Here is a 17,605-nt window from a genome sequence, read left to right as displayed (position 1 = left end):
ACTCCAAAACTCATTTTAGCTAGCGTTATACCGTAGACAGACGACAGATTTAATTTGCATTAACAGCACACTAATGTGAATTAAAACTTAACCCTGACAGACGACAGTTTTTGTATTTAGTAAACAGTTGTTTGTTTGTAAAATGTTTCATTTTGAAAAAAAAATTTTGCAAATCTGTAAATTCTCTGCGAGTTGTTAAGTTTTCCCTAATTAATTTGCCACGTAAAAAACATAAGGCAGACATATTATATATCAATGGATAGAGGATTTTGTATACATATCAGAGACATAACTGTTATAAGAAATATCTAAAAAAATTTAGCCATAACTGTTATATTGTAGAAATAAATTTTTGTTTCTTTAAATAATAGTTATTCTCAATGAAAATAAGTTTAGCTTTTCAATAAATATTATTCATAATAAATATTTATTTTCGTTGCTCATAACTTTTATTTTCGATTTATATTTTTTTACGTTGCCCAATAAGAGTTATTTATAATAAATATTTTTTTTCGTTACTCATAACTTTTATTTTCGATTTAACTTCACCTGAAGTATCTCCACTTCAACCAATATTCGATTTTCTGATTGACGAATCGACGAATCTAAATACGTCATCGTTGTTCGGAACATCAATTAGAGAACTTGAAGTGGATTTATCTTCAGAAGATGACAAAGGCAATACATCGCGAGAGTTATTAGCAGCTATAGCTGAAATAGAGAGCTTTAAACCTATGAGACTGGACGTAGAAGTCGATTTGTTGCAATATTAGGAAGGGGAAAAGGATACTTTTGCAATTTTTAAATAAATTGGTTCATATTGTCTATGCACTGCTGGCTAAACGGCTTTCTGTTGAAAGAGCATTTTCTGCTTTGCGTATTTTGTTGACTGAGAAAAGTTGCAAATTGGCGGACAATGCGTTTGCTAAAACATTGATTGTGAAACAAAATTCTTCATAATTAAAAAACACACAATAAAAAACATCAATCTCATACCAAGCTTATTTTTTGCGACTTTAAAGGTTAAATTCAATGCCTGTACTAATAAAATGCAACCAAGGTGGCGAAAGAAACTTCTTTTGAAACGTAAAAAAATATAAATCGAAAATAAAAGTTATGAGCAACGTAAAAAAATATATATTATGAATAACACTTATTAGACAACGTAAAAAAAATACAAATCGAAAATAAAAGTTATGAGCAACGAAAAAAAATATTTATTATGAATAACTCTTATTTGGAAACGTAAAAATTATTCATTGATTTATGCCTAACTTTTTCAGTCTCAAAAAATTTAATAACAGTTATTTTTGGTCTCTGATACATATCCAAAATAAATATAACATTTAACAATTAAAAAATTCATGGAATATGACATGGAATATGAAAAAAATCATGGAATGAGTTTTTGCAAAGATAGAAATTTTGCAAATTGTAATTAAATTTTTATTTATGAATATTTTTTAATGAAATTTTACAGTTATATAGAAATTTCTATTGGAAATGCAAAAAGGAAAACAAAGTGTTGAAGAATCCCAAAAATGGTATTTTTTAGTTTTTTTTTTTTGGCTATAGTATCCATACCAGGGCGGAGTTATCGGGAACTTTTACAAAATAATTAAGAACATATTTGGACATCTAAAATGGGTTACTTTATTTTTGATATCGACTGTGCGGCAGTGTTGCCAGTTTAGCCTTTTCGAGGCTATATTTAGCCTTTTTATTTACACTTTAGCCTCGAAATTTTGGTTTTAGCTTCGTGGCTTTTTTCTAGCCTTTTTTTAATTTCAAAATAGCCTTTTTTGAAATTAAAAAAGGCGGAAAAATTTCGAGACTAAAGAGTAAATAAAAAGGCTTAATTTATATTTGTAAGCCATTTTCATTTTAATTTATTACTTTTTTTCATTTATCTTTTCAACTTACTCAAGAATTGTGCAGTATTAAAAGAACAAATAACAATTACCAATATCAAGTGCTTCAAAATGAAATAGAGTATTTTATATCTGAAAGCTAAAATATCTAGCAAATTCTCTTTCAAGGTATTTGATTCATTATCGTATCCAATTGAAAATAATACTGCAAATTAAATTAATTTCAATTAATTGAAACAAAGATTACCATATCAAAACTCTTCTCAAAATCGATTTTTTATACGTTGATAATACACTTGAAATAGTAAAACCAAAAAAATATATTATGTCATATTGATAGTGAAAAATTAAACTGCTAATGAAATTACGAAGATTAAGGCAGAATATTTTAAAATATAAAGGGACAAATATAGAACTAATGATGTCCATTTTCTAATATGGTTAATCAGTATTTAACTTTTTAGTACTTCCTTTAAGTAATGCCGATGAATTTTTTTAACATATTTTATAATTTTTTATTTAAAAATAAATGTAAATCTAAATTTTTAATTTATAATAATTTAGCTTTTTTTGGCTTTTTTTAAAAGCGGTTTAGCTTTTTCTGGCCTTTTTTTGAGGTCAATATAGCTTCTTTTTTTGCCAGCTCCTGGCAACACTGCTGTGCGGTTTGAGAATTTTTGCCCTAAACTTGAATTTTACATGCAAAATAGTCGTTATTTGGATGGACCTGGTATCAAAAATTTTTAATTTTTTTACTGTAAAGTTAACTTTTCAAAAACTATGAATTCCTAATACATCTTCTTAGAAATTGTTTCCCAAAAACTAGCGAAAAATCGCATTTTAACTATTTTTTAACTTTAACTTTTTAGTCAGTCAAGTTTTATAAACAATTCTTTTTTTTAAATCGAGAAATACTTAGACACGCTGTTATCAAAAATGTGGAGTAGGTCAGGTAAAATTTTTGAAAAAATACTATAATTTTCAATTATACCTTTATATTTGCATGCGTTTTACTATACATACCCAGGTATGTATGCTGTTGACGTAGTTGTGCAACTTTGTAAATGGGGGTTATCTTCCAAACATGTGATCCTATCCTAAACAAACTTGGGACAATTGGGCTAGGATATCACGAAATTTCAAGTAGATCCGATTATCCAATTCAGAGCTACAGCGTTTTGAGAATGCAAAACATACCCAGGTAAGTTGCCGTTGACATAAAGATTAAAGTCCTTCTTTAATCTCTCCTGACTATTTATTTTCAATGATAATTTTCTATCAAAAAACGTCCATAAATACTTGCCTTTCCGTTGCGGTGTGCCTCTGGTAACTCGTCTTCTGATCTAATCGTCCCCTAGGATTGAGTTGATAATCCTGCTATCCAGCATTGAAGCCAACGAATCCCTATTGCCATCTAGGTTTATGTTATTAAAAGCTCCTTCTGTATCCTAAAGAGCAGCCAATGTATATTCCGCTTGCTTCAAACTTTTCTCTATACAAGCTACCACCTCATGAAGCGCATTCTAAACAGACTTCCCCTTAAGATAGGCATGCTGAGCGTTTCTAATGAGGTGAATATCAATATTTGTCCTTAGATGTAGATCTATCAGTCGTTCTAGTGTCTTTAAGAGAAAAAACGATAGGCCAGTAGTTCTAAAATTCTTTGGTTTCGAGTGGCTGGCATTAGCCGTTTTAGGTATGAAAACTACGTTAAACTTCATACACCCCCTATGCAGATATCTCCCACTAAGACATCTCTTAAAGAAATACACCATCCAGACCCGGTGATTTATACGGATTAAAAGTATTAACCGTCCAAACTAGTTTCTCCTTAGTAACTAATTCTTCAATTTATCTATAGATATGGCTAATAACCTCAGATACAATGTTTTCTTGATCGTCATCCCTAGTTTCCGTCCCTACACAATCAGGAAAGTGTGTTTCCATTATTAAAGAGAGTGTATCAGAGCTATATTCCATTTATGAGTTGTCTTCTCTTTAAATATATCGTACGACTTCAGGGTCTTTGGATAAAATTCGACGAAACCTGGATAACTCATTAACGTTGTCAACGGATTCACAAAACAACCTCGACGAATTCCTTTTCGGTCTCTCAAAATCTCATTTATACTTATTGAAGCATAGTTGTCCCAATCATCTTGCAATATTGTGAGATTTGCCTTATTAAATAGTTTCCTAGCCATTGACCTTTGAACGCGAAGTTGAAATCTCAGAATAAATGGGTTAACTTGTTAACAACATTTTCCTACTCAAGTGGTAGTTGTCACGTAAAGTACCAACCCAGTTTGAACCTTGCCATAATAGGTCTCTCACTTTGTAGGTCTAGAAACCATAAAAGATGCCCTTGCAGACGGTTCGAAATTCAGGGTGAAGGTAATACGACTATGGTCCGAAAATGAACTGATTGTGGTGTGCATTGATATCAAATCCCAGAACCAGGATAGCACCTTTTCGCTTTGTGTACTACATCAGCTTCAGCACCTAATTACCAGGTGGATCTGCTGTCTCATGTACTCCGAGGCCAATATAAGCGTGCGCTCATCCTTGGCTTCTCTATTGACAACAATGAGATAAAAGCCCACTTCCGAAAATCACTTTAAAATATTGGAATCCAAATAAAATTCAACAAAACTAAGTTTAGTAAAGAAAGAAATCACGCAACCTCATTTCATGACGATCGTTCCATAATTGGTCATAGCACACATATAAGGCCCACTTTAGAAAATTACTCACGAAAAGAAAATATTGAAATTTTTAAATTAAAATTATTTTTTTATATACTCACCGTGGGGAATTATATTGTTGGGCTTAACCGACTATAGTTTTCAACTTGTTAAATTTATAAAGGTTTATAAAACAAATTTTGTATTTAAATTTTCTTTGATAAATTGAAGTTGATTGCATGAGTGCAAAATTATACAAAATCTTTACTATTTAAACTGAAGAAATAGCTCTCTTGATATATATTTCCCTGCTAATATTGAGTTTATCAATTGATTAAATTTAACAAAAACTTCTGCGCGTTTGTGTGTTTTTTTAAATATTAAACATTCAAAGATTGTTCTTTTTACATACATAGCCAAATGTTCCCTTCAAATACGATTAAATAGAAGTAACAGAAATGAGAAAAAATAACATTCATGGAATAACAATTCTAACTACTTCGCAATGCCAATCAGACATGGCTATTCAATAGAAATCTTTTTACTAGACTCTTTTCCCCAAATTCACCTGTCTACACTGGAACATTTTTCTACAATGTAAAACAAGATTATACTCATACAAAAAAAAAAGAAAAACACCACAAATGAATATAGCCACACATACACTTTGATTTGTACATTTATATTCGAACAAGCTAAATGTATTTACAGCAAATCTTTAAATTTAGGCAAGATGTAGAAAAACATGGACCATCATTTGGCAGCTACGAGTGAATGAGCATTTGAAATGAATGTATCCGGCACAAACTATTATTGACTTGCACGTTGGCGACCTGACTAAACGACTTGACATTTGGAGGAGGGGTGGTGAAGTTATGTCGTTGACTTGCCAATGATGACTGTGAAAAGAAATAACACTTTGGAAAAATTCCTAACACGACATGCCAATTCAACATAAATATTTCACAGTAAATATATTGAAGAACAAATAAGGGGGGAGATTAACTAAAAATTTGTAGGTTGTTAAGTTGGCAGAGAAGAATTTTATTTACACTTTATTTGATGTCAACTATTTGTGACCAAAACGAGGAATGCATAATTTCCAAGAGTAATAGATAATGTTTTCAAATGAGTTATGTCTGTTAAAATTTGGGTCATATATGTATACTTTAAAAATAAATTGAAACTGAAAACTATACTTTCCCGGTCGCCGTAAGTTTGGGTTTTATAGTTTGCATATAATTAATAGTTTACATGATTTCATTGCTATCTACTTGTTTCATTGATGTTTCGAGTATATGTTAACTTAGAGAATATATTTCTGATTAATAAAGCTATCGGTATGTTGACAACCAATGTCTAGCTGAGACTCCGGATATTCGAGAAAACGCTGTTGTATTTCACTTTTCCTTGGTTGGTCAAATCATAAGACAACAGTGCGATAATTCGGCTTTCGGATTGAAGTCTTTTGAAGTGAAACACGGTGACCTAGTTTTTCTACAAAAACACTAATTTGTTGCAGATTAACATTGCCTAGCACAAACGACTTATTCTGAAAACATCCAATTTTTATCAGCCATTTAGATTGGTTTTGGAAAATTGAGTATTAAGGATGAAAATATTATTACAAAGCGCAGTGGTTTAGACATTTATTTTGGAAATATCTGCATTTTAGCCAAGCCTTCTAAAATCATATTACGGTCGCTAGAAATCGACGTCTGTAGCCCTTTTGCACACCCGACACTGTCCCCTTTGCACACCCTACACAGTATATTCATAGTCTAGTCATAGTCTAGTCATAGTCTAGTCATAGTCTAGTCATAGTCTAGTCATAGTCTAGTCATAGTCTAGTCATAGTCTAGTCATAGTCTAGTCATAGTCTAGTCATAGTCTAGTCATAGTCTAGTCATAGTCTAGTCATAGTCTAGTCATAGTCTAGTCATAGTCTAGTCATAGTCTAGTCATAGTCTAGTCATAGTCTAGTCATAGTCTAGTCATAGTCTAGTCATAGTCTAGTCATAGTCTAGTCATAGTCTAGTCATAGTCTAGTCATAGTCTAGTCATAGTCTAGTCATAGTCTAGTCATAGTCTAGTCATAGTCTAGTCATAGTCTAGTCATAGTCTAGTCATAGTCTAGTCATAGTCTAGTCATAGTCTAGTCATAGTCTAGTCATAGTCTAGTCATAGTCTAGTCATAGTCTAGTCATAGTCTAGTCATAGTCTAGTCATAGTCTAGTCATAGTCTAGTCATAGTCTAGTCATAGTCTAGTCATAGTCTAGTCATAGTCTAGTCATAGTCTAGTCATAGTCTAGTCATAGTCTAGTCATAGTCTAGTCATAGTCTAGTCATAGTCTAGTCATAGTCTAGTCATAGTCTAGTCATAGTCTAGTCATAGTCTAGTCATAGTCTAGTCATAGTCTAGTCATAGTCTAGTCATAGTCTAGTCATAGTCTAGTCATAGTCTAGTCATAGTCTAGTCATAGTCTAGTCATAGTCTAGTCATAGTCTAGTCATAGTCTAGTCATAGTCTAGTCATAGTCTAGTCATAGTCTAGTCATAGTCTAGTCATAGTCTAGTCATAGTCTAGTCATAGTCTAGTCATAGTCTAGTCATAGTCTAGTCATAGTCTAGTCATAGTCTAGTCATAGTCTAGTCATAGTCTAGTCATAGTCTAGTCATAGTCTAGTCATAGTCTAGTCATAGTCTAGTCATAGTCTAGTCATAGTCTAGTCATAGTCTAGTCATAGTCTAGTCATAGTCTAGTCATAGTCTAGTCATAGTCTAGTCATAGTCTAGTCATAGTCTAGTCATAGTCTAGTCATAGTCTAGTCATAGTCTAGTCATAGTCTAGTCATAGTCTAGTCATAGTCTAGTCATAGTCTAGTCATAGTCTAGTCATAGTCTAGTCATAGTCTAGTCATAGTCTAGTCATAGTCTAGTCATAGTCTAGTCATAGTCTAGTCATAGTCTAGTCATAGTCTAGTCATAGTCTAGTCATAGTCTAGTCATAGTCTAGTCATAGTCTAGTCATAGTCTAGTCATAGTCTAGTCATAGTCTAGTCATAGTCTAGTCATAGTCTAGTCATAGTCTAGTCATAGTCTAGTCATAGTCTAGTCATAGTCTAGTCATAGTCTAGTCATAGTCTAGTCATAGTCTAGTCATAGTCTAGTCATAGTCTAGTCATAGTCTAGTCATAGTCTAGTCATAGTCTAGTCATAGTCTAGTCATAGTCTAGTCATAGTCTAGTCATAGTCTAGTCATAGTCTAGTCATAGTCTAGTCATAGTCTAGTCATAGTCTAGTCATAGTCTAGTCATAGTCTAGTCATAGTCTAGTCATAGTCTAGTCATAGTCTAGTCATAGTCTAGTCATAGTCTAGTCATAGTCTAGTCATAGTCTAGTCATAGTCTAGTCATAGTCTAGTCATAGTCTAGTCATAGTCTAGTCATAGTCTAGTCATAGTCTAGTCATAGTCTAGTCATAGTCTAGTCATAGTCTAGTCATAGTCTAGTCATAGTCTAGTCATAGTCTAGTCATAGTCTAGTCATAGTCTAGTCATAGTCTAGTCATAGTCTAGTCATAGTCTAGTCATAGTCTAGTCATAGTCTAGTCATAGTCTAGTCATAGTCTAGTCATAGTCTAGTCATAGTCTAGTCATAGTCTAGTCATAGTCTAGTCATAGTCTAGTCATAGTCTAGTCATAGTCTAGTCATAGTCTAGTCATAGTCTAGTCATAGTCTAGTCATAGTCTAGTCATAGTCTAGTCATAGTCTAGTCATAGTCTAGTCATAGTCTAGTCATAGTCTAGTCATAGTCTAGTCATAGTCTAGTCATAGTCTAGTCATAGTCTAGTCATAGTCTAGTCATAGTCTAGTCATAGTCTAGTCATAGTCTAGTCATAGTCTAGTCATAGTCTAGTCATAGTCTAGTCATAGTCTAGTCATAGTCTAGTCATAGTCTAGTCATAGTCTAGTCATAGTCTAGTCATAGTCTAGTCATAGTCTAGTCATAGTCTAGTCATAGTCTAGTCATAGTCTAGTCATAGTCTAGTCATAGTCTAGTCATAGTCTAGTCATAGTCTAGTCATAGTCTAGTCATAGTCTAGTCATAGTCTAGTCATAGTCTAGTCATAGTCTAGTCATAGTCTAGTCATAGTCTAGTCATAGTCTAGTCATAGTCTAGTCATAGTCTAGTCATAGTCTAGTCATAGTCTAGTCATAGTCTAGTCATAGTCTAGTCATAGTCTAGTCATAGTCTAGTCATAGTCTAGTCATAGTCTAGTCATAGTCTAGTCATAGTCTAGTCATAGTCTAGTCATAGTCTAGTCATAGTCTAGTCATAGTCTAGTCATAGTCTAGTCATAGTCTAGTCATAGTCTAGTCATAGTCTAGTCATAGTCTAGTCATAGTCTAGTCATAGTCTAGTCATAGTCTAGTCATAGTCTAGTCATAGTCTAGTCATAGTCTAGTCATAGTCTAGTCATAGTCTAGTCATAGTCTAGTCATAGTCTAGTCATAGTCTAGTCATAGTCTAGTCATAGTCTAGTCTAGTCATATTCTAGTCATAATCTTATTTTTGTGCACGTACTTTACTCTCATGACAAATCTACAAATGTGCATTTCCAAGCAAAGTATGCAAATTAAGTGAGATACTCAGCATACTTGCCTTTCAATGGTATAGGTCATATGAACAAGCCAAACAAAAATAACCAAAATTTGCATTTCTTTTTGTGGCATAAAATGCGACTTAAAATAGCAAAGCCACCTAGAACTAGAATGAACAAAAATGTTCTTTTATCAAGAAAGTTTTGTTGGTCGTTAGGTTGGCTCGATGGTTTCTAGGTTGGTTGCTTGACTGGCTGCATAAAAGAAATGGCAACATTTTGGTTAGCTTGCAACAATAATAAGTATGTCCTTTAACACAAGAAAAAGTGCAGTAAAAAGCAGAAACACAAATGCTCAATTGTTGGTTAAGAGATTTCTTTTTTTGGGAAAATAGATTTTGACTACAATATTTGATACTATGAAAGCTTAAAATGAATTTAATTGAAGAGTTTTTGGATTTTTTTATTATTGTTGCTATTGTTGAGAGTTGGCCAGCACCACAACATGGTAAAGGAGGAAAGTTTTGAAATCTAGAAAATTTACCGAAATTAGAATTTTGACATGAAATCAAAGTAAGCATCATTGAGAACAAAGCATATTGCTGCATTTTAACTACATCAAAGTTAGTTATGTTGACCAAATGTTGGCTTTTATTGTTAAGAAAGTCAAAAGGTAGTTTAGAAATTAAGTAGTAAGTTGACATAATTAAATACAATTTTAAATATTTTTGAAATTTAATTTTATACTTATAGGTAGCAAAAAGGTCAGAGCAACTATGCAGAATTGTATTTATTATTACTTTTAGGCATTTCTTATTATTTTCTTATTATTCAGCAGAAAAGAAAAAGTAACCATTAATGACAGTAGTAATACAGCTGTTTCAGCCTGATCCTCTGTACATGACCACAATTATAAAAGTATTTATTCTTCTTTTATTCAAAAATATGCATGCTTTTTCTGTTCACGATTTTACAACCAACAAAGCCGAGCAAATTTTGCAATAAAAGACTATCAACACATATCCCTGCCGCAGCAAACCTTGAAATTAGCATACAATGAAAACCGAAACTATATTCAGGGATGTTTCAGCTACAGTTTCCATTTAAAAACGAATTCTTGCGCAACCAATTTATTTCATAAAACAACAAAAATTCCTCGTAAATCATATTCTTACATAAAATTTCTAGTGTCTTCCACTAGGCTTCTTTCTACCTCCTGTGGATTTTTGACAAAAACAGTTGCTTTTATATATGAATTTCTACTTACCACACTTGAACACCCACATGACCCTGCTTTAAACGCTCCATGTCCGTTTGCGCCCAGGCCGGTCGTACCCACATCGATTTATGATTTATATCATTGCTCACATGCACCAGCTCCAGACTACTGTGTGCATATTTACGAACATTCCACGCAAAATTATTATGCCCATCGACCAGGGGCACGTCACGCAATATGCGTGTAACGATTTTCAGTCTTTGTGTGTGTGAGTTGCGGCTGGGTGTCGTAACAAAATGCTGATACAATAGTGTTGTTGCGACAGCCAGCAGGCCCAGTGCAACAATCAGTGTTAATACAATAACACATGAACTGCGACCGATTTTGTGCTGTACATTGTCACTGCCACCACCGTGACGATGGCGATTGTGATGAAGATGATGATGACTGTTGTGATGATGCAGTTGCTGGGAACCTTTCGATTTGCGTTTTGTTTTCGTCGCTGCATCTACGGTGGTGGTTTCAGTGGCATCTGAAGGTGATTTAGTGTCATTGAAATTAACTTTTGATTTTTGTATACTTGATATTTCACCACCAGAATCACTGTTCGATGTGGAATTTTGGCGGGATATGGTACGACGTATATTGGAGTGTTCGGTAACATCAGGCAAACCGCCAAAGCCGGTGGTCTGTAAATAAAAATAATAATAAAACCACTATAAATATTTATGTATATAAAATAGGATGAAAAGCCATACAAAATAAAAGAAGAAATGTTGCTGAAACATATAAGAGAAGTAATTTTTGGTTGAAATTGATATTGCTAATTTATTCCAAAGAATTGAAGTATGATGGTAGTATTAATTGCTTTTTATTTATTAACGATTTATAAAGATAAAAAATTATACCACATATTCGAATATTATAGTGCTGCTTTTGAAATCATTTAAGAATATTATAAAATATTAGAATATGATATCATTAGTATTTAAAACGTTTAAAGAAGGCATTGTCAATTCAAAGGAATTGAGGAACTTTCGATATATTAACTTTTCGGTAAGTCTTGTGGAGGGTTCCCCCATGCTAGAGGCTCTCTGTGTATCTTCTGAGTATCTTTTTGTCACAGTTGAAATTAGAGTATTTATCATAACCCCTGATGTGAGTTGGTTCAAGTACTCATATGGGTGCATTATGAATACTCTATGTAAAGCACATATTTTGTTAGAAGATAATATATGATAAGCTGATTTTTTTTCTACGGCACTCAATTCGTTTCTGTTATATAGAAAGTGCTTTAAATGTCTGAAAGAGTTTACTTGCATCACCACAATATGCCCAAACAATGGAGCCAATTCCGTCATGCAATACTACCCAGTGCGTGTAGTATTCAAAAAATGGAAATAAATCTATAAATTTGAAACAGATAGTTGAATACTCATGAAACTTTCAATGGCCCCACTTATGTTGGTCTAAAATATCCCTATACTACGTTTCCAAATCGATCTGTTGTTATAGAAATTAAAGATATATTTTAATTTGTTTTAGAAATTCCCCCCAGGTTAGAGACCAATGCTACAAATATTCTTCAAATTGACATTAAAAATGTTCACTAAAATATTTATATTGTATTAATTTCCATTTAATTTTATAGATACTTACTCCCATTAACACAAAGTTTAGTAATAGTTAATAGTTGTTCTGACGTTTAAAATTTGTATCCGTGAAAACTGTTAGTATAACTATTAGTAACACATAACTAGACTTTTTTTTTAATGAGGGTTAGAATATTAGCCTCAACCCCATTAATACGATGTCAGGTTATATATGGGGGATTTCACGTCAAGTGAACCAACTTTTAAAATCGATGTCTTCCGATCGGTATGAAATTTACTCGCATCCCACTACGAGACCAAAAAGCTCTTAAAGGAATAGACCTAAGCTTTCTTTTGAGCAAAAAAAATTTAAAAAAGGGCCTGTTTTGAAAAAAAGTTCGATTTTGCCAAAAAAAAAATCAATAATTGTATATCTTGAGTTAAAAGACATTTATTTTGCTAAATATCCCACTCGCATCCCACTAAGCGACCAAATAGATCTTAAAGGACTAGACCCAAGCTTTCTTTTGAGCAAAAAAAAATTTAAAAAAAGGCCCATTTTGGAAAAAAGTTCGTTTTTGAAAAAAAAAAAAAAAAAAAAAAAAAAAAATTTCATGTTTTGAGTTACAAAAAATTTATTTTGAAAGATATCCCACTCGCATCCCACTAAGCCACCAAATAGGCCTGAAAGGAAAATATCCAAGCTTTCTTTTGAGCAAAAAAATTAAAAAAGGGTCCATTTTGAAAAAAAAGTAAACAAAGTTTTTGATTTTGCAAAAAAAGTCTAAAATTGCATGATTTGAGTTACAAAACATTTTTTTTGATAGATATCAAACTCGCATCCCACTAAGCGACCAAATACACTGAATCAATTAAGTCTCCGTACAGAAATACTTGTAATATAAACTAGCTATTTATGGTCACTTATCAATACATATTTAAACCTTTTTTTAATTCATTTTATAAAAAATCTTATAAACTAGAAATCAACATAAAAAAACTACAAACATTTTCATTAAAAACATAAAAATTTACATAAATTCAATAATTGTATGAAAAGTATCACCAAAAAAGTCTCCGTACAGTTAACTATTTTAAGGCAAGTAATCCCAATATTAAACCTAGGTGAATATAACTACTTAGGCACGTTATATAATGGTCACTCCTTAACAATTATTGCTGTGTGCTTTGAACGACCCATGGTGATACAGGACCTAATTTTTCAGCACTTACTGTCACGTCTACTGACGTGTTGTTTAAGAAACATTACAAATATATAACGAAAATGATGGGATGGTTTTTTATCAGACAACTTACTTTACTATTGACGTTGTTGTGTAGTAGACACTTTTCTGCTCAAAACTTCGCTTGCACTCTCTTTGATCGCGTTCGTCACTCAAACCTACATAGTAAAACGTAGTAAGAAGGTACTGAAAACGAGAAAGACGATGATTGAAAAATAACGGGGGAAACCCCTGTTTTCTTTTTATTGATGCCTGTTAGACTACCACGTCAGTGGCAGAGGGTTAAGCTTCCCCACAACCGGGAACTTACGGATGTAACTTTATTGTTTATTAATAAAGGAAAACCCTTTCAAAGTCAAAATTTTATAGAATTAACTGAACACCAGAGAAAAAGAAACAGAGATATAAATTTCAAAAACAAGTTATAATTAATATGTTATGATGGATTTTAAAAGGCGATATACAATAATAAGCAAAAGCTTAATTTTTGGGGGTTGGAAAGATTAGTATTCACATTTCTGGAAACTAATATTTAAGTCTGGGGGTGACTATCTTTATAAAATGAATTAAAAAAAGGTTTAAATATGTATTGAAAAGTGACCATAAATAGCTAGTTTATATTATGAGTATGTCTGTACGGAGACTTAATTGATTCAGTGTAGGTCTTCAAGGAAAATATCTAAGCTTTATTTGAAGAAAAAAAGGGCCCATTTTCAAAAAAAAGTTAAAAAAGTTTTTGATTTCGAAAAAAAAATATTAAATTTTTTTTATTTTTTTTTTTAAATATTTTTATGTTTGGCCAAAATGTCAAATTTTATAACTCAGAGAATTCTGGACCGAGCTAAATATATATATATAGCATTCGTTCACCAATTTAGGAGAAACAAAAAACTGTTTGTGGTTACATTGAAAATATATGTTTAGTAAGCTAATTCCATTTGTTTTTCTTTAAAATATTTTATCAACAAAACAGTATCAACTCAAAATACAACCAAATTTAATGTGCTGTTTTGCTAATGCAAACGAGTAATTTGAGTGGAAATTTAACATGTGTTTTGTTATTGTAACAACAACAAAATACATGTAAAATTTCCACTCAAATCACTCGTTCGCAATAGAAAAACAGAACATAAATAAAACAATTTGATTATTTTTAAGTTGAATAAAGGCTCAAATCGAAATAATAAATTGTTTATGAAATTCTCACAGTAGATAGATATTGATGTTGGGAGTTGATTTCTTGCAAAAATTGAAGTTATAAATTTTTGAGTTAATACAATTAAAATAATTTTTGTATGAAAACTATTAATATAAGTTTAGGATAATGAATATATTTTCACAATCAATATCACATCAACATTCCCAAGACGTATGATTATTATTAAATTTCAAATCAATTAAATATTCATCATATGTAACATAGTTCGTAGTCTTATTTTGAATCTCTAAGTACGAATGCAAGCCCATATGACGTATGATTAATATTGAAATAAAAAAAATTAAATATTTCTCATACGTTACCCTGTCCAGCATAGTGGGGAAATAGAATGAATGTGGAAATAAATATGTAAATTATAAATGAAGAGTAGTAGTATTTTAATCCAATCTCTATAGGGAATTTATAGCTGAGTTTAAGTTATGAATTTGGACATTAAATACCAAGGTGCCTAAAGTCCCCAAATTGGGGTATCTCGGGCATATAAAATTATGTAAAATTTATGTTCTCGATCCAATTTGAAAGATTTTTGTACATGCAGAATTTACTACATAGAAGAGGCATACAAAAACCACAGGAATTATCTCTTATATTTTAAGAAATATTCGCATTTGAATATTAAAATTTTAGTTTTTTTGGCCCGTAGGCCAAAATTAAAAAAAAAACGATAACAAAATATTTTGAAAAAATGCAAAAAAATTGTCTCTTAAATGTCCAATCTTTTTAATGGCAAATCAGATTTTGCTGGAAATCTAACGAGACTTTTTAAAAATAAAATTAAAACATGAGTACATGTTCATTTGCAAAGCGCAGCTGAACGCTAGAAGAATAATTCAAAGCAAAAATACACTTCAAAACGGTCTTGAAAATGCTGTAGTCTACAAAATTAAATTATTTTCAATGGATTTTGAAGTTAAAGGTATTTATTTTATCTTTAGAGAATAATAAAAACTAACTTATGTTGTAATTTTTGTGAAAATTATTTTTTATTTAACCTATTGGTTTGTTACTTTTTTGTAAAACTTCATTATGTTTATTTAAAGTTTTGGTTGTGTTCCCCCGTAGGTTTCTTTTTCATTGTATTAATCTGATTCATAAGATAATAAAAGTGCTGAAGTTAGTTGCGGAAATTTGCGGATGTACGTGTAATCTGTAATATACTAAGCCGCCGTCTTATTTTTGCATCGGTACATAAAAATCTTAGTGTCAATAGGTGAATTATCGGGATTTTTGAAAACTGTTTTCAGTTATTATGGGATTCTCAATAACAAATCTAATTTTTTTGTCTCATTGCATTTTAATAAATAATTTCTATATATTGTATTTTAAAAATTAAAAATATGCAAACAATTTCATAAATGTTTTCGCCTTATTTTTCTATGAATTTTTTAATTCTTAAAAATTCTATACATTTTAGAAAATAATCAAAATTTCCTACGCTTTGATGTTTTAGGTTACTGTATTTTGATGTTTTAGGTAACTGTATTGCCGACTACTACACAAAAGTTGTTAAAAATATTTTGGTTAATACAAAACTGGTTTATGTCCAATTTCATCACGATAGTTATTATTATAAGACAATTATGTTCAAGTCACATTCTGAGTGGGAACTAGTATGAAGACTAGTGACTACTGTTGTCCGATTTTTGCCATGCTTTACAGTATAATTTCAGAGTACTTAGAACTAAAAAAAAATTTTCAGGATTGTAGCATCAACAACATATTTATGACTGCTCAAACTGTTTTCCGGGTACATTTGTATGGAGGATAGGTGAAATAATTTTTATTTTAACAAACACAATCTGCGAAGCGTTTTGCTTGTCTGTAGATACACGCAGAGTCTCTGATGGAAATCGAACCATCAGTTATGTAACGTTATTTTTTTGTACTGAAAAGATAACGATACGTCTGAAAGACGTATGCTAGTTATGCTAGGAAAATAATATTGATAATTTGTATTGGTTGGAATCATTTATTTTTTCAATTTCTTTTAAAATAAAATCATCTTTATACATAAATTAGTAATAAAAATAAAACTAAATTAGCCTTAAAAAAAAAGACAACTTAAAGAATTTTTTAAAAAAGACTTCAATTGGGTTGGAAAAACTTAAATAAATATTTTCTTTGTACTTTGTTTAGATAATAATATCTGTATTCATTTATATAAACCAAAAAATAAATCGATAAGCATTATATGCAATATTTACCAACTAAATTTTTGAGGTCGCCATATACGACTCACGGTTGCTGTAAATCGTGTTCCACTGTAGGTAGAGTTGAACAACTTGTCAGTAAATAGTTACTTATTATCCAATGCTGCTGATTGAGTAAGTATGCCTATTAGAGCAAAAATTTCTTTTGAATTTGTGTCTTTAAAAGTTTAAGTTCTCATATCTTTTTAACGATTTATGAAAATTTCGGCATTGGTCCAATGAACAATTTTCGAAATTATTTCGGTGATAAAAAATACAGTAGCATGAAATTGGGTCGTACAGTGATTTGCATTCCCGAGTTGGTTTTCTTTCCATACGAATTACATTCATAGTTTCGTAAAGCGCTTTGAACCTTTGGTGTAGTCCAGCAGTGCTTACTTTTATTTCTTATAGTTGGTAAAAATATCGTAGTAACCCGGCTAACGAAAGAAATAGTAAAACTATCAGGTTCTTAAGGATTTTCCTGCATCGGTGGTATATTCTCATCAGGCTCAAGGATGTCAACAAGATCATATTTACATCACTTTAAACATCCTCAATTAATTCATCTTTCGACTCGCTCACATTTTCCAGTGAATCCGAGTCGTCTAAAATTATTTCCAAAAAAGTAGCAATTTCTTCGTAAGCCAAACCGCGTTTAAAAGCCATTTTATATTTGTATGTTCATGCGTTAGTAAAACATATTGCTTTTAAAATATTTTAATTTTATGTCTCTATTTATTGTTTAATTAAAAGGAATCATTATTGAAATTTTTTATAAATGGTTCCCGATATTGTGAAAAAATGGGAATAAGGTATGGTGAAATTTTAAAATGGCTAATTTCCTCACATAATTAGGTGCTTTAAGAATATACTAAAATCTTTGACAAAAAATTCACAGCCGTTTACATTCATTGCATATCTGAGGTGAGGTGTCTTATTTTGAAATCCCACATCATCGCTTCTGAGGGGATGTGGTGTCC

The 17,605-nt window shown here is 31.4% G+C and overlaps 1 protein-coding gene across 1 annotated transcript in view; it reads right to left on the bottom strand.

Moving 5' to 3' along the window:
- The window catches only part of LOC135955656 (dipeptidase 1), a 38,163-nt gene extending 20,872 nt beyond the window's left edge, over window positions 1-17,291 (bottom strand). Inside the window, exons 1-2 of the mRNA XM_065506015.1 lie at window positions 17,208-17,291; window positions 10,427-11,067 (exon numbers count right to left, since the gene is read on the bottom strand). Coding sequence (XP_065362087.1) covers window positions 10,427-11,067; window positions 17,208-17,291 — 725 coding nt within the window. The remainder of the gene's footprint in view (window positions 1-10,426; window positions 11,068-17,207) is intronic.
- Window positions 17,292-17,605: the final 314 nt, after the last annotated feature.

Source organism: Calliphora vicina, chromosome 3 (genome assembly GCF_958450345.1).
Source record: "Calliphora vicina chromosome 3, idCalVici1.1, whole genome shotgun sequence".
Classification (NCBI taxonomy): domain Eukaryota; kingdom Metazoa; phylum Arthropoda; class Insecta; order Diptera; family Calliphoridae; genus Calliphora; species Calliphora vicina.
The sequence above is the reverse complement of the archived record's forward strand: the minus strand, read 5'-3'. Positions and strand labels throughout refer to the sequence as shown.